The 27,827-nt window shown below is 35.4% G+C and overlaps 2 protein-coding genes across 5 annotated transcripts in view; one reads left to right on the top strand and one right to left on the bottom strand.

Annotated features, from left to right (window-relative positions):
- Window positions 1-24,228, top strand: part of LOC128682480 (uncharacterized protein) — a 40,954-nt gene extending 16,726 nt beyond the window's left edge. For 3 of the 4 annotated variants that reach the window (XM_053767172.2, XM_053767173.2, XM_053767171.2), the window contains 9 exons: window positions 183-219; window positions 2,723-2,873; window positions 4,842-4,967; window positions 5,584-5,702; window positions 7,262-7,386; window positions 8,956-9,113; window positions 10,724-10,833; window positions 11,055-11,163; window positions 12,998-24,228. In XM_053767172.2, the coding sequence (XP_053623147.1) occupies window positions 183-219; window positions 2,723-2,873; window positions 4,842-4,967; window positions 5,584-5,702; window positions 7,262-7,386; window positions 8,956-9,113; window positions 10,724-10,833; window positions 11,055-11,163; window positions 12,998-13,152 (1,090 nt within the window). In that variant the 3' untranslated portion in view covers window positions 13,153-24,228. The remainder of the gene's footprint in view (window positions 1-182; window positions 220-2,722; window positions 2,874-4,841; window positions 4,968-5,583; window positions 5,703-7,261; window positions 7,387-8,955; window positions 9,114-10,723; window positions 10,834-11,054; window positions 11,164-12,997) is intronic. The other variant, XM_053767175.2, reaches the window with a different exon arrangement.
- Window positions 24,229-25,381: 1,153 nt separating this feature from the next.
- On the bottom strand, window positions 25,382-27,695 carry LOC135310045 (uncharacterized). Its single transcript, XM_064436982.1, has one exon. It carries the CDS (start codon window positions 27,519-27,521, stop codon window positions 25,398-25,400), a length of 2,124 nt encoding a protein of 707 aa, XP_064293052.1. The 5' UTR covers window positions 27,522-27,695; the 3' UTR covers window positions 25,382-25,397.
- Between the last annotated feature and the right edge of the window lie 132 nt (window positions 27,696-27,827).

Consider the following 27,827-nt stretch of genomic DNA (forward strand, 5'->3'; position numbering starts at 1 on the left):
TTGGCCCGGGTCTTGGATGTTTATCTATATATGTATTTGTTATAAAATATAGTATCGTTGAGTTAGTATCCCATAACACAAGTCTCGAACTTACTATGGGGCCAGCTCAATCTGTGTGATTTGTACTAATATATTTATTTATTTATTATTTATTTATACTTTTATTCATTTTATTGTTACAGTGACAGAGATGCGCAAGAGTGGCAACACGGGAATATGGTGAGTGATCCTATCTATTATTATAAATGTACGTTTGTTTGTTTGTTTGTTTGTTTGTTTGTTTGTTTGTTTGTTTGTTTGTTTGTTTGTTTGTTTGTTTGTTTGTTTGTTTGTTTGTTTGTTTGTTTGTTTGATTTTTACCTCTTCACGCCTCTCACGCTGTATCTACTCAACAAATCGCCTTGAAATTTTGCATACATTTGGTTTGAAGTATGGATAAGGACATAGCGTACCTTTCATCCCGGAAATATAACTATTCCCGTTGGAAATTAACGCGGGCGAAGTCGCGGACAAAAGCTAGTCGTAGTACGTATAATGATAACTGATTTTTTTGTGTTTATATCAAATCAAATCATTCATTCAGAAATTAGACCTTCACAGGTACTTTTTCACGTTTTTATATTGCCAGATGTTGCCCGGGGCTTCGCTCACGTGCGAATTTTGAGATAAAATATATCTTGGATTGTACCTACCTTGTACCTTTCAAAAATTTGAAAATTTGAAATCGGCTCGGTAGTTTCAGAGATTACAAAAAGTTTGCCTACCATTTGCAAGAAATAAATTAATAACTAAAAATAATTCAAAATTGGTCTCTCGGTCTGCTGTTGTTAACGACATCAAAAATCAATATTCAAACATAGGACCCTTTTGTTTCATAAATCAACCCCCAAATGACTATAAATGGGGGGTTGAAAGTTTGTATGAAAATTAGGTTAGGTTTAGGTATTTTTTATTATTATTATTTGTTATTTATTTATTAATAACTACGGTTAGTTATCAACAAGCCTCACACTTAATATATTTCTCTCATCTCCGCATGTTTGTCTCCGCATTCATTCATTCACTCATTCATTCATTTATTTTGTTATTAATAACTAGACCTATCATTATAACGTTACTCATTGCTATAGAGTCGTTAATTAAATTATAATTCTATTCTTATCATCTAAATTAAGTATATGATGTATATACTTTTCTCTGTCTACGGTTAGTTATCAACAAGCCTCACACTTAATATATTTCTCTCATCTCCGCATGTTTGTCACCGCATTCATTCATTCATTCATTCATTCATTTATTTATTTATTAATAACTAGCCGTATCATTACAGTGTTACCTATTGCGATAGTCGTTAATTAAATTATAATTCTACGCTTATCATCTAAATTATGTATAGGATAATTCATATAACATAGTTTTTGTGAACGTTTAAAGACATTTATTCTCATTTACGTACATACATTTATTCTGTATATCTGTCCGTGCTATCGCCGCAGCCAATCGGCTGGATCGATTTTGATTTATTTGTTTTTTTTTTTTTATTATTTGAAAGAGATTTTAATCGAGAACATTCTTAGCTATGTTTGAAAGTATGTTCAATCGTTTTGAAACCGTCAGCTGTTTTCTAGCAAGTAATTTTGGGATTTTTTAATTTATTTTGTCCACTATAAATAACAAACATTCCTAAAACACATTATAATCCAAAATTATATATTAATACGGTCGTTAGCATAGATTAGAAAGTAATGTAGACACTGACGCAAATTCGATATGTTATTTCGTCAATTTTAGTAATTATTATGAAGAGGTAAGCGTTTGTGAATTTGTGATTTCGTATGTTTGAGGCGGATAATCTACGAAACTACCTAACCGATTTCAAAAATTCCTTCACCATAAGATAGGTGCATTATCCAAGATTGCTATAGGCTATATTTTGTCTCAAAACTCCCACGGGAGCGAAGCCGCGGGCGACATCTAGTCGTAACTAAAGATGATGAAACTAGAAGCCAAATTTACGTCAGCGTTCTTCAAGTCAATTTCTAATATATGCTAACGATTGTTATTAATCCATACTAATGTTATAAATGCGAAAGTCTGTCTTTCTGTTCCGCTTTCACGTCTAAACAGCTGGACCGATTTCGATGAAATTTAGTATGCGTATAGTTAATGGCTCCCGTTCCAACATAGGGTCCCAATTGACTACAATGGGGGGTGAAAGTTTGTGTTCCGCTTTTACAAAAACCTGTATATCATATAACTTGCATACTGGTTGAAGCGGTGGTGTAATGGTTAACACCTGTGGATAGAAAGGTCCCAGGTTCGAATCCTACTCGCGTCACATGAGTTTGTATACCAATCTGTCTTAATAGTAGTTTTCATCGACCACCACTTGCTTCCAGTGAAGGAAAACATCGTGAGGAAACCTGCACACTGGTTGATTCTTATTAACTTGTGTGTGAGATGGAGAAGACAATGGCAATACAATTAATAGTGCCCAGAAAGTTGTTGTGTATGTTTAATTCCACCTCGACCCTCAACCATGACGTAATACGACTATAAAGAAGATTATTATGTTTATCTGTGTGATTTGTCCGTATTTATTCATTCATTTATTTATCCATTCATTCTTTCCTTCATTCATTCTTTCCTTCATTCATTCAACTTTCATTCATTCATTCATTCCTTTATTCATTCATTTATTTGTTTATTGTCACGTTTCCAGGACATAAGCGCCGAGCGAGTGGTCGGCTGGGGTATGGGTTCCAGTTCACGTGTGTGGTCCCGTTCGAACTCCGAGGACGAGTGGGACGCATGCGCGGACATCGGCTCCTTCCTGCACACCAGGCTGCGGGTGTTGGGCGACAACAGTGCGGGTGAGACTGAAGGACGTTTATCTTGTATCACTCTCTATCGTCTGAACGTGTATCCGGTTCCTTCAACAGGGTTTCAAATCAAATCATTTATACAGAAATTAGATCTTCACAGGCACTTTTGCACGTCCAATTTTATTATTCAGTCATTTTTTTTTAAAAGCTACAAACTACTGGCATTTCGGAACGACCGCTGCTGAGAAGAAATGCTGAAAGAAACTCATTAGAACAGGGTCGGTCCCTATCGTGACAGGCTTACCACTATTGTTTCTTACAATTTTTTTTTTGCATACAGTTTGGTCCTTCTGCCAAGCAAACACGAGAAGTGCTGGCTTGATGCCGTCAAGGATGATATGCGTGACAATGGTTTGACAACTAGGGACGCCGACGACCGCGCGAAGTGGTCACGGAAAAGTAGGAAAGCGGACCCTGGGCTTCGACGCTCAATCGCTGAGGAAGAAACCGAGAATACGCTCAGATGAGAGAGAGAGAGATTGAAATAAAATTATTGAAACGTAAATTTGATTTTTTTTTCGAAAAAATTTATAAGCAGGTCATCTTTTTCGGCACTTTCAACGACAAAGTATATTGCTTGTACAGAGTCACTGGTATCTAACGCATAACCTTCCAAAGGCGCATAAGGCACATAGAGAATAACATCTTTTGTTCTACGACTTTTGTCTAAACGTGATAAATACAATTTCTTTATATTATTTAGTTTTAATGTCGTTTCTACAAAACGTAAACTCTATGTTTGATTCCGCTACATAACGCTACTGTACCGTCTCGTGTTGCTTGGCTATTACATAGAGTTAACATGTGTAGAATCGCAAATTAGATTGTATTTTTTTATATGAGAAAAAAAATTATGAATCACGTCACAAAGTCGTAGAATAAAAGTTGCTTGTTTTGATGTGCCCAAGTAGTCTTTAGGAGGTTTTGCGTTTGATACCAGTAACCCTGTATAGTGAAGGTAAAGTGAGTGTACCAGGTTCCTATAAAAAAATAGTGTCGCTTTTTTAAATGTTCCTGTGTTATATTTTTTAATATATCTTTATAAAAGAAACGGAAAAAGAAACTTTTCCGAATTTATCTTTCTGAATCGAATTCAAATTCAAATCATTTCATCAATTCAGAAATTAGACCTTCACAGGCACTTTTTCTCGTGAATTTTTATATTTATATTTATTTCTCACAAGCTCCAAACTACTGGCATTTCGTAACAACCACTGCTGAGAAGAAATGCCGAATGAAACTCATTTGAACTATGTCGGTCCCTACAATGTTTTTTCTAATAATATATAAAAGTACATAATGTACATAGTCAAAAGGTATATCAAAACAGGTTATGATTGTGATCCGAGTGCTGATTATAATATATATATGTATCGATGTGAAACACAATTTACTTACAAAAAATATATGAGAAACGAGATGACTATAGTACAGTCAAAGACTCGCTGCCCGCAGAGCCATAAAACGTGGAAGCGAGACGCCGCCTGTCGCGTTCTCTGTCGCACTTGCGGGCCTTAGAGCAGGCATAGTGATGCACCACGCGCGACGCAAGCTTTGTGACGATATTTATGTTGTGAAAAAGTGCCGTGCGCAAGCGCACTTAGGGATTGATATCGATAAGTGACTCATCGCATGCCCCTCGCCTTAGCGCACCGAAGTTTTATGGCCCCGCGGGCAGCGAGTCTTTGACTGTACTATAGTTCCCTCTGGCAGCACCCGTTCACGAGTTGACGCATGGGTCAGCCATCGCGTAGCTCAACCATAGAGGGAACCTCACGAAAATAAATAACTAAATCTTTCTGAAGAATGGTCAATGACCTGGCACACTCTGGTTCGGTTTCAGAATGTTACCTGTTCTATTTTATTAAACAAAAAAAATATTTTTGTTATTATTTTATTAAACTATTAGTTTTTTTTTCTCATTCAGTATTGTCATGAAATGTGTTTTTTTTTCAGATGAATCTAATGACAGCACAACTGCCGCCGCGCCCTCCGCGCCGGCGTCATCCTCGTCGTCAGTTACGACTGACGTCAAAATTGACGTCGCGTCGTCAGCTATCGCGAACCTCATCAGTCACAAGCGTGAGTTTCTTTGAAAATTCGTGTTGCGGTTTACGACTGGACGTCAAAGTTGACGTCGCGTCGTCAGCTATCGCGAACCTTATTAGTCATTAGCGTAAGTCTATCTTACTCCGAATTCGCGGCTGTGACGCCCCTATAACCGTTTAAAAGTATTATTCAACATTTTGGAATATTATCTGTGATTTTATAACGTCACATAGACACTAACACCTTTTGTTCTACGATTTTTGTCTAAACGTAATAAACGCAAAAAATTTTACTGTTTTACTTTGTTTACTTTTAATGTCGTTTCTATAAAACGTTAACTCTATGTTCGATTCCGCTACATAACGCCACTGTACTGTCTCGTGTTGCTCGGCTATTACATAGAGTTAACATGTGTAGAATCGCAAATTAGATTGAATTTTTTATATGAAACAAAAAACTACGCACTCACGAAAAGTCGTGGAATAAAAGTTGCTTGTTTTGATGTACCCAAGTAGTCTTTAGGAGGTTTTGCGTTTGATACCAGTAACCCTGTATATATACAGCCCATAAATTTCCCTAGCCCCACTGGCATTTTCACGTATTCTAGGGCGGAACCACCACACTTAACGTCACAATGGTTATGTTACAGCGGCGGTTGGGCCCAAATCGGGTCCAACAGACCCCCGGTTCACGGACGTGGTGAAGCTCAGCGATTATCTGCAACACGGCAGGCGACCACAGTTTTGGGAGGAGAACTATGTGAAAAGGGTGAGTTTCACAATCCCAACTTAATCTATACTATTATTATAAAGAATTTGTGAGTTTGTATGTTTGAGGGCAGGTAATCTCCGAAGCTAACGATTTCAAAAATTCTTTCACCATTATAAAGGTACATTATCCAAGATTGCTATAGGCTATATTTTATCTCGAAATTCCCACGGGAGCGAAGCCCCGGGCAACATCTAGTGTTGTTATAAACCAGTTTTTGCGCCCGCGTTAATTTCCCACGGGAATCTTTATTTATCCGGGATGAAAGGTACCCTATGTCCTTCTCCACACTTCAAACTACATTTATGCAAAATTTCAAGAAGATTGTTTGAGTAGATAGAACGTGAAGAGGTAACAAACAAATATATTTGTTAGACAAATTAAAAAATCCCCTACTTTCAATATTAATTTCACTACAACTTTTGAACGGCTTAACCGATTTTGATCAAACATGTCTTAAGAATCACCGCATAAAAATTGGTTATCAGAAAAAAACAAAAAGCCGCATCCAAATCGGTTCACCCGTTGATGAGCTGCGGTGCCACGTACACAGACAGACAGACACACTTAGCGGTCAAATTTATAACACCCCTCTTTTTCCGTCGGGGGTTAAAAAACAAAATTTGATTATAGTTCTACCCGAGCGAAGCAAGGTTGGGCAGCTAGTTTTATAAATGGACATTCCAACCAAGTTTTAACTGCATTTGTCACAGTCTATGAATTAATATCCTTGAGCAGTCAATATTATATTAAAAAAATAAATTTAAAAAGACTATGGCATCGGTGCTTAGCAACCAATAATAAAAATGATCTTTTGAGAATTCTTACAACATACATTTAATTTTATTCCCTTAACCACTGCCCAATTTAAGTAATTTAAGTGTCAATATCCTTTCAAAGCGACGACCAAAACCTTATTCAGGTTCACTGTGTACCCGCGCTGTTTTTAAGTCAAATTGATGGGTGGTTGTATGAGTGTTACGATGATTCTAAATATGGGTATCTGTTTTATTTAGATCGTACATATTTTTTCCATTATGTCATCTGCGCCCCGGGACATCGCTCTCCCTTGGAAATTTCGTGATAAGAATTACCCCATGTGTTATTCCAGGTTATATTCTACCCGTGTACCAAATTTCATAACAATCCGTCTACTTGATTTTGCGTGAAAGAGTAACAAACAAATACACACGTCCTTCCTAACAAACTTTCGCATTTATTGACCGAAGCGAGCGTGGTCTACAAATCAACTTGGGGCAAAAATGCATTTTTTTTAATGTACTTGTATGTAATGTTTGTGACACGATAACTTTGGAACCGTTTGACTGATTTTGATGAAATTTAAAAGGTATGTAGGGATCTGTCAATAGAATTTTTAAGTACGTGGCGCATCAAAATAGGTTATGTCGTTTTTGAAAAATCTATTCTCAATTTTATGAGTTCACGAGGTCTAAGTCCGCGTTCGCGACGAACAAATAGTAATATTAATATGAATATTATTATTCTCTCTCTCTCTCTCTCTCTCTCTCTCACACACACACACACACACATTCTGCCAGGTGATGGAAGCTGTTCGGGTGAAAGAGTTAGAGATGAAACAGGCGGCTGAAATTCTCGGCGTGAGTTACGGAACACTGTATGGACGGTATAGAGACGTGTACGGATGTATCAACAGGCCTTACAGGTAACTATCTATATCAGGTAATATATCATAAACATTGGTATTGTTTTATCTATATGCTCTGTCGACTGTAATTAACAACTTTTCGTATGGGTGCAACGTTGAGATCGCGAGGAAAAAAAAAGTCGCCTTGACGCAAAATGTCCTTTTCTCACAATTTTCTTTTCTCAGAATGTCCAAAATCAAAATCAAATCATTTCATTCAGAAATTAGGCATTCACAGGCACTTTTTCACGTCATAATCTAAATTAAATGATGTTTACCAAAGCTACAAACTACTGGCATTTCGGAACGACCACTGCTGAGAAGAAATGACGAAAGAAACTCATTCAAACAGTGTTGGTCCCTATTATGCCAGAAGGGCTTACCATTTTTTAAATATAAATTTATGTATAATTTTTTATAAGTAATATAACAATGTAAGTACACAATAAAGTACATGGTCAAAAGGTATACTGAAACATATTATGATTGTGATCAAGTGCTGATGAAAGGAAAATATATATACTTATATATACATGTATAATTAACCAAACAAAGTTAGTCCTTTCTCAAAAATGTCCTTTTCTTAATATGTCCTTCTCTCTCTCGAATGCCGTCTCGATATGTCGTTACAATTGTGCCGCGCTGTCATTACAACTTTGCAAATTTTAACAAAGGCAAGAATTCATTTTATACAATATGACTTAAAAAACAATTAATCTGCCTGTTAATGGCGATGTCAATTTTATGATTGATTGATTTTGGAAATGATTCCTTTGTCAAGAAATTTTACGGGACAGATCGTAATGACAGCGCGGCCGCAGCGGTCGGAACGCTCCGACAAACAACCCTATAAGGGTGGATTTCACGAGCGTTTGAACGCGGCGTGTAGCGTTTCATTAGTGTCGCAAATTTTTTATGAATAAAGTTTTTTTTTCAAAATTAAACATTTATGAAATTAACATTGCGCCAGTACTTTACTTGTTTATAAAATAGTATAATTAAATTGATTACTGTGTATGGTACAATTTAATAAACACTAATGAGAGCCCGCGGCGGAGTTCAGTACGCTCGTGAAATTCACCCATAATCGAATTCTGGACGGTTAGTGCGGGTTTGCATTCCATTCGCACATTTGATTCGATTCGAAATGAGACGCAGCGAACTAATCACATTGCAGTGTGATCGCTGCGTCTCGCTTCGAATCGATTCGATGGTGAGAAGTGAATTGCTAACTCGCACTGACCGCTCTGTTGATGAGTATTTATTTATTCAAAATGAATTTTCTATGGAGTTTTTTTTTTTGATACGAGTATCTCAGTCGTATCTTCTGCTTTGTATTGCATAATTCGCTTGCACGCTCCGATTGAATTGCGCGTAATTATTCTTTTATTATTACACGAAATTTGTACGCACAGTTTGTAGCATAATATATATATATATATATATATATATATATATATATATATATATATTATTGTAAAAATTTTAACGATGTTCCTGATATCAGCTATCCCACATCGATCGAAGAAAGAAGTGTAATGGAGGGCATTGAACTCGATTCGGTATAAGTTGATTGACGCGTGCAAGTTACAGGACCGCCCGCGACTTTTGGCAAGCGAAGGGTCCCTCCGAGGTGCTGGAGCGGCTGCAGCGCGGCGAGCTCTCGCTCGACGCCGCGGCGCTCGCGCTCGGCGTCAGCGTCGCCAACTTGTCCGCTTACGTCGCTGACTTCCCCGGCGACAAAGGTACGACAGTGGTGATGTGATAGGTCCCGGGTTCGAACCCCGGTCGGGTCGTGATGGAAAATGCTCTTTTTCTGATTGGCCCGGGTCTTGGATGTTTATCTATATGTGTATTTGTTATAAAATATAGTATCGTTGAGTTAGTATCCCATAACACAAGTCTCGAACTTACTTTGGGGCTAGCTCAATATGTGTGATTTGTCCTAATATATTTATTTATATTTATTTATTTATTTACTCTTGTCTGTGTCGTGTGAGCGGGAGAGATCTCACTCTCTCTCTCTCTCACACACACACGTTCCCATTCACTCGTGCAGCCGGAGGTGTGATGCGACGAGGCTCGCGATACAAGCGGTATCGCTAGACGGTAACACTGAGGGTGCAGATGCAGACCACGGTCGCAGATAGTTTTTCATCTAAATTAGATTAATAATAAATATATATTAGGACAAATCACACATATTGAGCTAGCCCCAAAGTAAGTTCGAGACTTGCGTAATGGGATACTAACTCGATACTATATTATATAACAAATACACATATAGATAAACATCCAAGACCCGGGCCAATCAGAAAAAGATGATTTTCAATCATGACCCGACCGGGGATCGAACCCGGGACCTCTCGGTTCAGAGGCGAGCACTTTACCACTGCGCCACCGAGGTCGACAAACATGGCCTTACCTGTGACTCTATCGAGAAAGATTATATAATTATAATACTCCTCTCTCTCTCTCTCTCTCTCTCTCTCTCTCTCTCTCTCTCTTCACTCGCTTCTCTTTCACACACTCTTTCTCACTTGAAAACGTGTTTGCTGATAATCAGATAATTAACATTTAACAGAATACACAGGGCTACTGGTATCAAACGCAAAGCCTCCTAAAGACTACTTGGGCACATCAAAACAAGCAACTTTTATTCTACGACTTTTCGTGATTCGTAGTTTTTCTTTTCATATAAAAAATACAATCTAATTTGCGATTCTACACATGTTAACTGTATGTAATAGTCAAGCCACACGAGACAGTACAGTGCGTTATGTAGCGGAATCGAACATTGAGTTAACGTTTTATAGAAACTAGATTAAAACTAAGAAAAGGAAAATTTATGTATTTATTACGTCTAAACAAAAGTCGTAGAACAAAAGATGTTAGTCTCTATGTACCTTATGCGCCTTTGGAAGATTATGCGATAGATACCAGTTACCCTGTATAAAGAGAATGGATTTGTATTTTTGTTTTTTAGTTTGTAATGGGTAAACTCAAAAACTACTCGAGCGATTTTGATGAAATCCTGCACAAAGATAGGCGAAACCTTCAGGAGTGACATAGGCCACATTTTATTATGATTTTACCGCTGGTCATTAGATAAAAATGTGATTTTCGACACAAGCTTTTATTGTTGTCGGGGAGATCGAGCCCGTCGAGTAGTTCCCACGCCTGGAGCCGTTCCTGGTTGCACCATCAGGTCATGCTTATAATAATAACGCATTGGCATCCAAACTAAACGTGTGTACAAAATTTCAGCTCAATCGGTTGAAGATATCTGCTTCAAACTTGAGTTGCAAGATTTCACCCGAGACTCCGTTTGTAAAAAAGTGAATGGTTCTTTCAGATTTTGAGCCGATACCAATAGAGGTCGACCCGTCGCTGAAGCTGCGCGCGCGCACCTACAGCGGCTCCGGCTCCGCGCTCCACACCAAGCTGGACAGGAGGCCCAGCAAGGTCAGTCTCTCTCTCTCCCTCTCCCTCTCCCTCTCTGCTACACTGGAGGTCCCGGGTTCGATCCCCGGCCAGGTCATGGCGAAAAATCTTTTTTTTTCGGATCTTATAAATCTTTTACAGTATAAGAACATTATTAACAAGACAACAGAAAAGTGCAACAAACAGTTTAAAAAAACAAACAATCCAATCTCAATTGTTTTATAATTTATATTCGCGTATAGCCGCCACAGCCCCAGAAGAAAGTGACAGTTGGGAGTTTAACTGACGACGATCCAATCCCTGCGGCTGTGATCTCCACACAGGAAAAGAACACCTACGGAACCACGCCGAGTGAGTCTCATCTGCCTTCTCTTTCTCTCATTCTATTGACGACCTCGGTGGCGCAGTGGTGAAGTTCTCGCCACTGGACCGAGAGGTCCCGGGTTCGATCCCCGGTCGGGTCATGATGGAAAATGATCTTTTTCTGATTGACCCGGGACTTGGATGTTTATCTATATATGTATTTGTTATAAAATATAGTATCGTCGAGTTAGTATCCCATAACACAAGTCTCGAACTTACTTTGGGTCTAGCTCAATCTGTGTGATTTGTCCTCATTTATTTATTTATTTATTTTAATAAAACTAGAGTTTTTTCTTTTAACCCACACATCCGTACTAATATTACAAATCCCGATTTTGATGAAATTTGCTATGCGTATAGTTAAAGGGTCCCGATCAAACATAGGGTAACTTTTTTTTTTTTTCAAAATCAACCCCCAATTGACTGTAATGGGGGGTGAAGCCGCGGGCAAGAGCTAGTATTTATTCATAGTTGTATTCCTCAGGCTGAGGGTCGTGGTTATTACGTGGAATGAAACACACACAACAACTTTCTTGGCATTATTAATGGAGTGGTTTGCCATTGCCTTCTCCATTTCACACACAAGTTAATAAGAATCAACCAGTGTGCAGGTTTCCTCACGATGTTTCCCTTCACCGGAAGCAAGTGGTGGTCTATGAAAACCACTATACACGAGTCAGTTTGGTATACAAACTCATATGGCACGAGTAGGATTCGAACCTGGCACCTTTCGATCCACAGGCGGGCGTCTTAACCACTACACCACCACAGCTTCACCGCTGCACCAGTGCTAATATTACATATTTTCAAGTAAAGCATCGAGGGCGATGTGAAAATAGTGTGGAAATGGAGAATTAAAAAAAAATATCTTATTTTCTTTTTCTTTTTTTATTAATATATTCGTTTTACACAAACAGAAATCTGTTTGTGTAAAACGGAACCACCTTGAGTCATTACCGTCTATTTCTTCCATTCGTGTTCTGAACGAAAGGAATGTTGTCACTTTGGGGGCTAGCTCAATCTGTGTGATTTGTCCTAATATATTTATTATTTATTTATTTATTTATATTATAACTATTCAATTGTTATATTAAGCTTCAATTTATATATAATACTAGAAATTACTCTGCAATATTGCATTGCTTTATTTATCTGGATACAGAACAAAGCACTTGTAGCTTCCAGCCCAATAATTCACACTAATTTTCCATTGAGAAACACAGAAGGTTGCAGAAGTATATCTGAAACAGTCATGCTTTAACCATGGCCTGTGGTATGTTTGCGTGTGCCCAGTAGTGCTCAGATTTTTTTGTTTAATTTCCAATGGGCATTGTCCATTTTTACGTACTTATTTTTTTAAATATTTTTTTTTCGAAAATATACGCTATTTTGAAAAAAGAAAGAAAGATATCACGAACTAAGTATTTGTATACAGGATTTCACAATTTGGGCGTGTTTGTGTATACCAAAAGGGCTTCCTCTCAGCATAATGTTGCGGTGATAACCACAACGCTGGTTTTCCGAGGACACCTTTACAAAAACTAATTTGAATATAAATGTATTTCGTTGTGTCATAAATTGATATAATTTTTTGAATAAATTGACCAGATGACGTAATCAGTTTACTTGTACGTGAATTTTCTCATGCCTAGTCGAACAAAAATTAAAAAGTATAAAACTGTCATGTTTCACTGTAACTGTCATGTCAGTTTTTCATTGCGGTAAATGAAAGCACTCATACTGACTACGCAATGTTCACGCATTGTGGAGTGGCATAGAGAATTATCATGCTTAGCTAATAAAATTATTTCCAATCGTGCAGGTGGTAAATGGCCCACAATCCGCGTGGCCAGCCTCGACACATTGCGCGAGGCGTCGCCGCCGGCCGCGTCGCCGTCCGCGCTCATGCGCACGCGCCCCGACCTCACGATCGTCGCCAAGAAACCGGAAGCGAAACGCGACGACGACGACACGTGATCACTCTCCGGCTACTCCGACAACACTGACTGTTGAAATGTCGGAAGTCTATTTGAAAATGGAACGATTCGCTTTTTCCCGGATGTACTGTGCCAGTAAGTGACCTTGCTTTTTAAATGTCGCAAGTGATTTTGAAAATGGAACTTCTGTGGCGCGGTATGTGCTGTTTGAATTTTGAATCCTGTTCTCTTTTCGGGCTGGAATTTCCGGTGAAATAAAAAGTGACGAAACAAGAAAATTTTAATTGGACGATTGTTGTGTCGCAATTTAGGACTGTTACGGACATTAAAAATATATATTTATTACTTTTTAGCTTAGTTAAGTGTAGGATAATGTGTAAAAATGCAAATTGTTTAGTAATTTGACGTTTAATTAAATTATATTCGATTATAATACATACATTAAATATTAATTGAGAGCTTTCGCGGTTTGTTTATTGTTCGATGTTTAAATATTTGTTTTCTTTTTAAAAATATATATCACTGATAAATAATAATATTACAGAATTTTAAACACATGTCGAATTTTCGTAGTAGAATTTAATGATAAGCTTTGTAAAGAAAAAGTTTTTTTTTTTCTAAACTAAATTGGCAAAGGTATGTTTCCATATACATATTTATTTTATGTGTTATAAGTTCTACTCATACGTTTTTATTTGTGTCTAGTGATGTTCTGTTCTCGGATTCCCGTGAGGTAATATTCCCTCTAATCTGGGAATGCCTCCGTACCGGGAATAAAACATTATTATTCGTGTTGTCTTTTCATAATACAATCGAAATTATGGGTTTTAAATCGTTTCATGTTTCGAAATCTCTATTTGTAAGTTACTTTTTGGAAATATTTTTTGTTGATAAAATCTTATAACGTTTCTCAAAGGTGTACACCACATTGTGTTACTGAATATCTATATACATACGGATCTGTAAGTTCGTTGGGTAAAATTAAACGGTGCGAATCGGTGGTGGTGTAATGGTTAAGACCCCCGTCTGTGGATCGAAAGGTCCCAAGTTCGAATCCTACTCGTGCCACACGAGTTTGTATACCAATCTGACTCATGTATAGTTGTTTTCATCGACCACCACTTGCTTCCGGTGAAGGAAAACATCGTGAGGAAACCTGCACACTGGTTGATTCTTATTAACTTGTGTGTGAAATGGAGAAGGCAATGGCAAACCACTCCATTAATAATGCCAAGAAAGTTGTTACTTGTGTTTCATACAGTCATGAGGAATACGACTATGAAGAAAAATAATAAACACTTCTAAAAAGGGCGTTTCATACGATTATTTTAATTTAATTTATTTTATTTTTCACATAATGTAAAACTAATAATTTTAATATATTTAAAAAAATATGCATGTATAATTTATCTATACGATCTACACTATTATTATAAAGAGGTAAGCGTTTGTGAGTTTGTATGTTTGAGGCGGGTAATCTCCGAAACTACCGAACCGATTTCAAAAATTATTTCACCATTAGAAAGGTACATTATTCAAGATTGCTATAGGCTATATTTTATCTCAAAATTCCGACGGGAGCAAAGCCCCGGGCAACATCTAGTTATGGATGTGTGTTTGTTACTCTTTCACGCATCCTCAAAAACTTTCTGATTTATAATATTAGGAGGTTTTATTTTGGAAATGATTCCTTCCTCATGAAAATTTACGGATCGTAATGACAGCGCGGCCGCTCTGAGAAGACTGAAACCCGAGAAGTGATCAGACAAACTTCATCTTACTGCAACTAAAACCACCTTCATGTAAAAAAGGATTTAAGCAATGGCGCCAATTTTTTTTTAATAAACATGACACAAATTAGGACTTGCAATGAAATAAAATCTTTGAAAAAACTACTGTTTCTATTCTTGATTGACAAAACATTATTCTGCGTATGAATTAACGTCTGACAATTTAATATAAATATAAATAATCATGGAAGTAGTTATAGATATATGACTTTGAAACCATTACATTGTATATATGTATATACAGGGTTACTGGTATCAAACGCAAAACCTCCTAAAGACTACTTGGGCACATCAAATTATCTAATTTGCGATTCTACACATGTTAACTCTATGTAATAGCCGAGCAACACGAGACAGTACAGTAGCTTTATGTAGCGGAATCGAACATAGAGTTAACGTTTTTTAGAAACGACATTAAAACTAAAAAATATATATTTTTTTTTGTATTTATTACGTTTAGACAAAAGTCGTAGAACAAAAGATGTTAGTCTCTATGTACCTTATGCGCCTTTGGAAGGTTAGCGTTAGATACCAGTAACCCTGTATAAGTAAGACCAATTTTGTGCGCTTGACCGCGACGTATAGCGTACTATATATACGAATATAAGACCTATTGTATGACAAAATTTAACATTATGAATTGACTTAAAACTTCGCATAATAACTCTACCCAAGGTATCATACGACTTCATTAAATACATATAGGTATTTTGTGACAACGTGTGTGTACACTTATATACTTTTTGTACAATTAATTTTAGTGTTAAATTATATTGGCGAGCATTGACCTTGTTTACACATTAAACTAGATGTAAGCAGAATGTAAATAGAGAATATTTTATTTAACTGAATAGATTTATGGTGATACACAACTGCACACTAGATAAAGGAATTTATTGCGTAAAATTACAGTTTTCCATCACACAACGTAGTCACAGTCCACTAAACCGAAAACGGTTGCCACCACAATCTTCGCAGTGTGATTACTTTGTACAAAATCTTGGCAGTATACTGTGATCACTTTGTGCAATGGAAGACTATAATACTTTGCAATAAATTCCTTTATCCAGTGTAGAATAATTTGGAAAGAGGATTTTTTAGTTTTCGCTAATGAACACAAGAAATTGTGTTTATTAGCGAAAAATGGGATGGCGGCGCCAGTGTGCAGTTCCGTATCATCTTAACAGTCGTTAAAATAAGCGTACACATCGCAAAATGTAAATTTCTCAAAATGTACGCGTATCGAAATGTTTAGTACTTTGAAATGCTCTTTTATGTGTAATGTAATTGAAGTGTAATTGAAGAAATGCCCAAATTATTCAATAATCTCCCTCAAATAAAACTTCTCAAAATGTTTTCAAACCGATTTTAAAAAGGAGCTTAACTCACAAAATTTACTTCTACATATCGTGAGACTAATGTACAGTTGTGAAAAAAAGTGTCTTTTGTTCTTTTTTGACATTAGTAAAACAATTGACAAGCTTCTTTTTCATATTTTGAGAAGTAAACATTTTGCGTCGATTGTTAATTTTGCGACGGGCGCGTTACGCTCGTCGATGATGTTCAAGTCGAAAGTTCCGACGATATGTGTTCATAGTTTAGTTTAGGCGTTTCATTTATCAGCGACTCCATCTTAAACGGGCCAGTCTTTTACGATCCAGATTGCGACGAGTCGGACTATAAAAGGTTTGACGCATAATGTACACTGCGCAAAATGTGTACATCTGAAAATGTAAACATCTGAAAGTGCGACATCAGCCAAATTTGTCTGTGAAACTGAATAGTTTTCTAAAGAAATCTGTGTTGAAAAATCTACACAGATTTTTTCGGTAAAGTATTTTAATATTGTTTTAATTACTTTTCCATTATTGTTCCATCCACTGATCGGACTTAATCATCATCATGGGGTGCCATCTTCGAATTGAAGTTTGGAGGTCAGCATAAGGAAACCCTCGCGGCTTTGGGCCGCTATTTTCAGTTGGTTGTATCAAATTCCGGTCCAATCCTTTATGTCATCAAACCACTTAATAAATTCTTGTAAAATAAGATATTTTATTACAAATCGTACAGATATTCTCTCTCATTTGAGAGTTGTCCGGGTTTCTTCCCTAGCCATAGAGCATCGAAGCCCAGATTCCTGTTGTTTCTTCTCCACTTCGTATGGTCTTCGACATCCTTAGTTGTCAGACCACGTCAGGAAGAATAACAGCTGTCACATTCCTTTCTTCACTCCCAGACCAGCATAAATCATCTTTATTTCAATTTAGAATTATATACATCACTTATTGACGTCAAAAAATTGCTTAACACTATGTCTACTGCGGACTTCCAAAACTCGTGTGAAAAAGAAGCGAAGCAGTACCGAATGTATTGTGAAAATTTGGCTGGTGTTAAAATAAATCAATTGTATATGTAGTTGCTGGCTGTGGCCCGTGGCACGCTCGTGGCAAATAGTAGCCTATCTCACTCTCGTGCTGTACTATCTCGTACTATCTACACACAATTGCGTTTTGACGCGAAAGAAATATAAAAACTTTCACATGTGTAATATTATTATCGATATTTATAGATTTGCTAAATATAATACATGAGATTCTTATTATATGTAAATAGGAAATGTTTTATATTGTTTATTGAGTTTAACGAACAAATTATTTCCATCATATATTTAGTATTAGATCCCCAATAGTTATTTATAAGTGAATTTTGTTAGTTTAATTCTATGTTTTTACGTAAAAATCGTGGTTATATGCACGTGTTTTTTTTTGTTATCTATGGCAAAATCTTGTTGTGTAATTAATTTTCTTTTGCCTTGTTTTCTATAACGATATAAATAAACATAGTTTTATTTTTAATTTTATGTAGAAAATTCGAGGCTTGGACAGTTTCTAATTTTATTAATAGTTTTTTTTTTAAATAAAATCAAATATGTTGTTAACGCATAAGAGTTTTCTAATAAGAAAATTACAGCTCTCATATTATGTAAATATATAATGTATTGTATATTATAAGTCCTTAGAAGACCAAATTATACCCTAATGTGTTATATGGCATAGCTTTATATTATATTATTATATATTATTATAAAAATATATAAATGTCATATTTGACTGACATTATTATGGAATAAGATCGAATAAAAGTTACATATATTTTAGTTATATGAATAGTCTTATAGAACACATTTCCATAGAAAGTATTCTAATATAAAAGATATGTAATTATGTATGTATATTTAAACTTAAATAATCCAACGTGAATATTGCATGTGTTTGTGACATTTTGTGTGTCATATAGAAAATTATTTATTTGCGTGCAATAGGCTTAATTTTAGCTTCACTCACGTAGCTGTTATAATATTTCATAATTAAAAAAATATGAATGAAAAAAATAAATTAGAAAAATATGAATATAAATTAAATGACCTTGACTTTTTCTAATGCAGGGATATTTAGTATTTAAATGTTTTTATTCAATAAAAAAAAAACTAATTAAATAAAAATGTTCGCGGCAGTTTTTCAAGCGTAATTTGAAAATGAATGCTTTATAACCTTAAAAATACGTTCTAACTGAATCTCAATATTTGGAACATAGTAAAAAGACTCAATATAGTTCATATAGTTGTGATGTTTTCCTTTACCGTAAACAAGTATCCACTTGTTTACGGTAAAGGAAAACATCGCGAGGAAACCTGCACAGTAGCTATATCACTGTGCATACTACAGTCGCCAGATGGTGATAGCCGTCGTGTCAGATACCTTTAGACGACTTCAATAAAATCGTAACACACTTGATACGAGACATGGACACGGAACGCACTCGTAAATAAGATTTTATTTATTTATTCATATTAATATTATTCAGTCGCCAACCAAGTGTTACAATGATCTTAAGGTAATTACAATTAGTGATTATAATTTAGCCATCTATTACAGACATCTGGCACAAAATGTCACTACACATAATCATATATATATATATATATATATATATATATATATATATATATATATATATATATATATATATATATATATTTAGTACACACATAACAATATAAAGCTGTAATGAGCATATTATAGTGAAGTATATTTACACATTCACTCGTTCCTTTGTCGTTTCATTAGTATTAAGGCCTTTCACACAGTGGCGCAACATGATTGTGTTCTTACGTATATACCGCACTGGTTTTTTGCTTCAATTTCGCAAAATGTACACTTCGCAAAATGTAAAAAGAGAAATAAGAGTTTATTTTTCTTAGCGTGTTGACTCGGCGAATCATAGTGAAGACCAAAGACTCAAAAAATGGAGAAGGAGGAGATTATCTATCACTAGTGGTTGCTCGCGGCTCTACCCGCGAAAATGTAGCTTATTTAACTCTCCCAGCTCTCCAACTGTATCCATGCCAAAAACCATCTGACCCAATGCTCCCAGATGAGCAAATAAGTATTTTCAAATTTATAATGTTAGTGTTAGTATGATTATTTTGATTTTAGAAGGATTGGAGAAAGCAATGGCAAACCACTCCATTAATAGTGCCAATAAAGTTGTTGTGTGTGTTTCATTCCATGTAACTACCATCAGCCATGAGGAAATACGACTATGAAGAAGATGGCAATAAGTTAAATCTGGTCCTATTTTTCTCAATAGGTATCAGAAACAGTTTATACGGAACACAGTTATGTCTTAGCTATTTACGACCTCGCTGGCGCAGTGGTAGTAGTAGAGGTCCCAGGTTCGATCCCCGGTCGGGTCATGATGGAAAATGGTATTTTTCTGATTGGCCCGGGTTATGGATTTTTATCTATATATGTGTTTATTATAAAATATAGTATCGTTGAGTTAGTATCCCATAACACAAGTCTCGAACTTACTTTGGGGCTAGCTCGATCTGTGTGATTCGTCCGTATATTTATATTTATTTTATTTAACGATGCCAATATTTGCGAAAATGAAAATGTCAAAATGGATTCCTAATATACTTTAGGGAAATACAAATATTAAACCAAGTAATTATAATTGAGTGCTACTCAATCACCGTTTTTACTTTTATTTAAGTGAACACATTTTTATTTTGCTATTTATTTTATTAATATATACTATTGTGCATTGTCTTTTGGTCGTGGTAATTTGGTTAAAGCCGCGTAGAGTTGATAATCTCCTTTTTGAGGTATTTACATTTTGAGCCATTTACATTTTGCGAAGTGCACATTATGCGTCAACTAGTATATATAAGGTCATAGCACTCTTCAACCTCACCGTACCCCCCCCACACACCCCCCCGCCCCGCGGCAAGGTTACGTGCATTGGAAAATCAGCTGTAAACCGTACTCTTTAAGCATATTTTATATTGACAATAAAATAGCGGAAGCTCAGCTCTCGTCAATGTAAACTGTGTCTACAGGGTACGATTTAGAGCTCATTTTTGAATGAATGCATATTTTATATTGACAATAAAATAGCGGAAGCTCAGCTCTCGTCAATGTAAACTGTGTCTACAGGGTGCGATTTAGAGCTCATTTTTCAATGAACGCCATCTAGCGGTGCGGTAGAAATGTGGCATCAAACGTACACTATAACAAAAAATATAATCCCACAAAATATAAATCCCAGCCACTGTGTATTACCTCAATGTGTAATTAATTATTTTTTTATAAAATATTGTGGTTTGTCACATAATATGGTCTTGAACAACTTCGGATTTGCGTTGATAGATGGCGCTTTTTAAATCATATTTATTCAAAATTCTTCATTCAACCCTGGATCATATACATTATTTGTTGACGTCAAAAATTTACTTTTAAGTCTACCGCCGACTTCCAAAGCTCAGGTGAAGAAGAAGCGGCGAAACAGACTTCACCGCAGCCTTTTCTCCTACGACGACAAAACCATACAGTCAATCATGCTTAAGCTTTTCTAAAAGAGTAAAATGAAATTTTATCGACTGCAAATACAGCCGGGACCGATGGCTTAACGTTCTTTCCGAAGCACAGAGGAGCTCAAAATAATATATTTTTGGTCACCCATCCAATGACCGACCATTGTGAAAGTGGCTTGCCTCTATCCACTGTGCCATCGAGCTCGTCAGCAATATATAATATTTCGATTATATATATATATTTTAGTAACATCGTGTTTTTACACGTGTATACAACGCAGATAGATAGAAACTGAAATAGGGTTCCATTTGGACCCCTCGGTGTGGAACCCAAAAAACAAAGCGCCATTTATCGACCAAAATTTTCTCACGTTTGAATTTATCTAATTGCATATTTTTAAATCGCAAGAATTTATTTGAGTTATATTTAAATGTAACATTAGATTTTTTGAAATTAGTTTACATGGACATATTCACTGCTTAAATCGCGATTAGCGTGTTAACACGCCTGGCGCAAAATAAAATATTTAAGGTATTCACGAAATTACACTTTTTCAATCAAATATTGTTACTTCTATCCAATTTTCCTACATTATATGGGATTATTGAGGAAAAATCACCGTGCGTGTCGCTTCGAAGTTATGATTTTTCTTGTACACGCCAGGAGCGATTTTTTTTTGCTTATTGGTATACGCCAAGACCGTTTACTCCTGACGAGCGTGTAGCTATATCATAATCAATCCCGATGTCACTCACAATCGTAAAGCAGTGAATTTGTCATAAAGGTAACCCACAAAGCGGATAGACCGCGTTAGCCCACCCTAATGTACCTATACCTGTCCAACTTCAATTGGATGTTTCGTACCAAATTATTACGTAAATAAGTTATGTTAAGTTAATTATGCATTGGCCGGACATGCTTTATTATGAGCGCGAATGAAATATATATTTTTTTTCATATTTTCTATAAGTAGTTTAATTGTAAAAATCGACAAGTTGGCCGATTTGCTGCCAGCGCGGTCCCATTATAATCAATGGCACAACATCGACACCCATTTTATTGTCCCCACTGATGGGGCAGTGGTTTTTTTGATGGATGGTTAAAAGTGCTGGCAACGACCCACCAATGCGGGCCCAATGGGGGATTGATACATAAAATATTCAAAAAATATATATTTAAATTCTTTTCTAGAAACAAACTAAATGTATAACTAATCTATATATACGATTATATATAAAAGGGTAATGTTTTATTTAATTCGTATCAAAATAGAGCATGTCGAGTCACAAAAAGCAATTAAGTATATTTTTATTCGACTCATAGACTAAAATCTGTAGCAGGCGTGTTGTTATACTTGAATATATTAACTCCATGATATTTGTTGATACAGGTTCTCTGCCTCCTGTTGAAAAAGGACCCACTCGCATTCATTTATCAGGCTATGAAGGATATGTGACACGCCAGGATTGTGATACCAATCTTAGCGTGTCAAATTCTGATTACGATAATAATACCAGTGTGTTCGGGAACATATTTTGCGGTTTGCACGAATCACGCCTCGCCCATACTAACCCGGTAACTGAATGCATGCGAATCTGTTTCCACTGCGAGGCAGGTAGTGGCCTTATTGTGCGCTATAGTAATATACTGTGTTTTAGTAATGTGATGGCGCGCGTCATTTCAATATATTATTATTATCTATACTGTTAAAGAGGCTGAATATGGCTATGTACCTTACGCGACTCACAAAGTATTATGGTGTCTAAAACGAGAAAAATGTCTTTACAACAAATATTATAGAAAACTGCCAATAAAGTGTAGAAAACTGATTTTAAACGAATTAATGCGCATCACACACAAACTACTGGATGGAATTTGATGCGGTTCAGAGTTGTAATAGCGGATGGTCGAATTTAAAATCTGGTATAAGTTTCATCGCGATACGAAGCTTAGAACCCGAGATATTAACAATAATGTGAACACGATATAAACGCGGGTGAATCCGCGGCCAAAATTCAGTTTTGATATATAAAGCATCTTTAAAAAATCTCTGTTCACGTGAATAAAATACGTATTCAAGTAATAAAAACACGTGTGTTGCAGAAATTGTAATTGTTTATTTAGTGGAAAGATCGATCTATATACTTTTGTATTCCGATCGGTTATGTTAATATAATTTACTTTTGTGTGTAAAGCGCGAGCGGAAACATGAATTATTGCATTGATAGAAAGAGAGGAACAAATTTGGGGCTGAATTTTTGGAAAACATACGCCGAAAGTAATTTTCTTTCAATGAGAGAATATTTTCTTTCTACCTTATCTAACTATATTCATTTCTTGTTTTTGTCTAAACTATAAAGTGGTAAAAAAAACGTTCTCTGAGGTCGTGTGGATCCTTTCTCTTTGCATAATGTTTCTCCTAATATATTTCGGCGTAATGATGTTGATGTAACATACTATATATAGCATTTTAGCATTGTATATTTTTCGCAAAACTCTTGTTTTGGCATATGTGTTTTAGAATACATAACAATACTTATAAATATGACTTTACAAAACCTGATAGGTTAGATTTGTTAGTTTACTAAACAATAGTAAAATACCAAACATAAACTATCGCTCGCTTTTATAATAACAAAATTTCTTTATTCAAACCATAAGTCCATTTTTTTATGTTGATAATTTGAAAATTGTGCTTCACCACTGTTATGCCTAAAAAAAATATGTCTAAATATTATTAGGATAAACAAAAGAATGTGTATTTTATGTTTTAAAATTTTATGGAAATTGAAGGGGTCCATAGACCATGAAACTATAGATAAAGTATGTCTATTATATTTGAAGAAAGTTCAATTCTTTTTTTTGTTTATTTAATTTTAGTCTTTGTTTTAATTTTGGTTACTGTAATACCCATTGGTTATAAAATTATGATTTCCAAAAAAATATTTCTTATTGCGTTATTAGCAAATCAGAACAAAATGTTTGCTTTACACAATCTACTTTCATGTGAAAATATCAGAAAAGTGCAATTAATGTCAAATGAATATACACAACCCTTTTATATTATTTATCATATTGCAATTGGTATTACATAAATGTTATTATGTTACATTGTTATTCGTATTAATAAAAAAGTAACCTATTTTAATTAAAATATATTTTGTCTCTGCCAACATCAAAGAGATAAGGACAAAACATATTTTAAAGCTTTTTTACGACTGTTACCTTGTTTTTTCTCGTAAAGCCTTTTTCAAATAAAGAATGTTATAATCGTGGCTGGTTTAAAACAATACTTATCAGGAAATGACTATGCCAAAGATTGTTAATTGTTCTTAAAAATGTACGTATGATGTTTTTGTTAGTGTTTCCGTTCGATAGTTTGGCATTGTCGGCAACATTATTATGTAAGTGAAAAAAAAAATTAAATAAAACATTTCATCTATGTTTTTTTTTTCTTTTTATTTTACTCCGAAATGAAAATAAATACTATTACTAGCCAATGCCTTCGACTTCGTTCGCGTGGCCGAACATTTTTTGGTAAGGAGTCAAAATTATTAGAGAAATTTAATTGTGCAGACAAATGTAACGATACCTATACATACAGAAGATGCTAATCAGACTGAAAAAGTATATCTTCTACAGTTTAGCTGAACTATTACGACTCTTCTTCAGGTGTTCCAGATCTTCGATTTTTATATCTCAACTGAAAATGCTCATCAGGCTGAACAATTTTTGTTAAGTCGTCATTTCTATATTCCCTATAGTTTAGCTGTACCATCATAGGTCTACATCAGGTGTTCCAGATCTTCGATTTTTAGATCTCAACAAAAAATGCTCACCAGGCTGAATAACTTTTGTTAAGGTGTCATTTCAATATTTCCTATAGTTTAGCTTTTCCATCATTGATCTCCATCTGGTGTTCCAGTTTTCAAAATAATTTATACCGTATATGTTGCCCAGGCTTAATAGCTATATAACAAAAAAGTTTCATTCAAATCCGTCCAGTAGTTCCGAAGATTAGCGAGTACAAACAGACAGATTTTTTTTTTCAAATTCTCACTGTTGCTGTGGTGTGTACTTAGTGGTCCACCTGCTAAGTTCAACTTAGTGGATCACGCGTACTTTTCTTGTCAGTGGTCCACCTCAGTTCACCGGATGAGTAAAATAGAAAGGGTTAGCTATTTCAGAAGTTGTGTCAACTAATTCCAGATTATGTCATAGTTGTGTTAGTTATTTGCTAGTTATATTATAGTTGTGTTAGCTATTTTCTAGTTATGTCATAACTTTGAAATAGTTAACACAACATTAACATGACTCTGAAATAGCTAACACAACTATGACATAACTCCGAAATAGCTAACACAGCACTGACATAACTGGGAAATAAATGACACAACTCTGACATAATTCTGTACACACTACACAGTCATAGATCCAAAGACCTACTAATTGTTATACCATTCCTCGAGCAAGAAGAGGATCTACCGATGAAAGAGATAGACAAAATTCATTTATTTTGGATCGAAATGTTTCGTCTATTGGCGTATTATCGATGGGCTCGCCATTCGAGCGGGAGGGAACAATAAATAAAAATCATGAATGTAATAAATTAATTTTTAGTCCGATTGTAATTCATATTCAAAATCACAAGAATCTTTAACAGTTCTATTACTACTTAAAACTACACCTGAATTATCCGAGCCCTTGGAATTACGCCTCTTTTTCCTTTTTCCATTGTCGACGTCGATCACTTCAAAAACCCTTTCCTTTTTTATCCTATGTTGGCCGATATGAAAACAGATATTCCTCCTAGTTTGCACAGTTGGTACGTCACTTTCGTCAAATTCTAAATCAGTTTCAGAATTTTTTTCTTTCGCCCAGAGTTTGAGGTTATTTTGAATAAATTCCAATCTTTTATAAAACACCGGTGTTGACACTTGGCTGCACAGCAGCGCCATCTTTCTCGCTCTGTCAAAAAACATTTGATATTTCTCTTGTCTGCTCAAATTTTTTCTCATTGTAACACACTCCTCAGTCACTCCCGTGCATTCTTCCCCAAAATTGTCTAAATTACTATCATACATTTCTAATATGTGCCTAGAATACATTCTCGTCCATCTGTTGAGACATAAACTTGTATCAAATAACGGTAATGATAAAATATTCCTACATTTAAATATATGTCTGCACGGTAAATGATTACATTTACAGAAAACACATTCACAATCATAAGGTGTTATATTTAATAGTCCTTCAGTAGACACTGTCAGGAATGCATCGTCACCGACGTTATTAATGTCAGTTAACTCGGATATTTCCAGCTGTGCTTCGACATATCTATATGAAAATGTGGTCAAAAGTTCATAATACAATGATTTTGCTGATCCTGTTTCAAATGGCTGTGACGAACGCTCGCTTAACAATTGTGCAACATTACGATCTTGTACAGATCGGAAACAATTTATATTCACAAATAACTGCTTGATAAACTCATTTATAGTTCTACAATTGGTGTCTAAGTATTGAAATTGATTATTTACTGTGTTTGATAAACATACATTTTTACAGATAGAATATTTAGCCCATAAATCTACTATAGGAGCCCAGTGTGTTTCGAAATAATCTTTAATTATTTCAGGTACATTGTCAAACATTTCTTCACAAATTGTATCATATTCATGTTCAGATTTGGCATTAGTTAGTTTGCATAAAAACAATTTGGCCTGTTGCACTTCACTTGTTGTAACTTTCATTTTTTCAACAGAAATCTCCATATTAAAAATTTGTAATACATTATACAGGCTAATTATCAAATGTGCATTAGGGAAATGTTTTCCAAAAACTCTCCTTTCAGTCATATCTTTATCCGACAAGACAACCAAAACATTTTGACTAGTAGTATTGTCTTTTTTGAAATTTTCTATGAATAAATCTAAGGTTTCATCAGTCTCATCAACTAGAAGGCACACTGCTACAACTTCACTCAAGCCGTTCGCATTCTCCACCATGAGTATATACGTTGCCACATCCATATCGGAGCAATAAGTCCTATCCACGTACAGTATTTCAGGGAATGCCTCGAAGTATTTACTCATTCTCTCATCTTGAAAAAACAATCCTTTAATACACGAATTCTCATCTTCCCACACTTCAATATTGGTACATTTATAAGTATTTTTTAACAAATCAATGTTGTATGCGATATTCTTTTTTTCCCTCCTCGATAGATTGTCTAAGTCTTTCAAAGTCATTTTGCAACCAGTTTGTTGTTTAATCTGTTCTAAAACCACTTTCTTTTTGACGCCAGATCTTAAACGTTTTTTAACTTGTTGTTTAACATTTTTTGGCAATTTTAGTCTTTGTTGAGCGAGGCGTTTGAAGTCTGATTCGGATGTCTCATGATTATGTTCCTCATTCAAACTTATAACTTTAAGAGTCTTCTGTGAAGGGCTCAAGCGGAGGAATATAGTGGCTTCACAGTTTTGCTTCACCGATTTGCACTTTCTATTCGATTTCTTGTTCCTTGATTTGAATATTCGACCTCCTTTTATACATGCATATCTCACGTGGTAGTACTTGAGGGACTCGTTCGCTTTAGCAACAGTGTCAGGGTACTTTTTTCTTTGGTTTACGATAGTTCTAGCGTCTCTAATCCAATATTCGTTGCATACACTCTTTTTGTATACATCTAAAGCATTTTCAAGGTCCTCGTATGAAGAATATTCATCGCCGATTTTCATTTCGCAATTATTTATCGAAGCACTTTAAATTGAAGATGTACCGTGGCTGGTTTCGGCCAAAATTAAATATAATAACCTACCATGTAAATTTACGGAAACATAAGAAATAGGTAAATGAACACAAAACATAAAAACAACGTCAAAGCATCGTACGTCCGTCCGTCACTGTCACTAGTGATGTAGCCAATTCGGTAGTGATATCGATAGTACTACACTACAGATAATATCGATAATAAACTCAACAGATGAATAGTATCGATAGACCACAGATGTTAAATCTGATGACTAAATCTGCCCAAATAATGC

This window comes from Plodia interpunctella, chromosome 30 (genome assembly GCF_027563975.2).
Source record: "Plodia interpunctella isolate USDA-ARS_2022_Savannah chromosome 30, ilPloInte3.2, whole genome shotgun sequence".
Lineage (NCBI taxonomy): Eukaryota > Metazoa > Arthropoda > Insecta > Lepidoptera > Pyralidae > Plodia > Plodia interpunctella.

Coding starts and splice junctions, on each gene's coding strand:
- LOC135310045 (XM_064436982.1), bottom strand. CDS start 27,521: ATGAAAATCGGCGATGAATATTCTTCATACGAGGACCTTGAAAATGCT.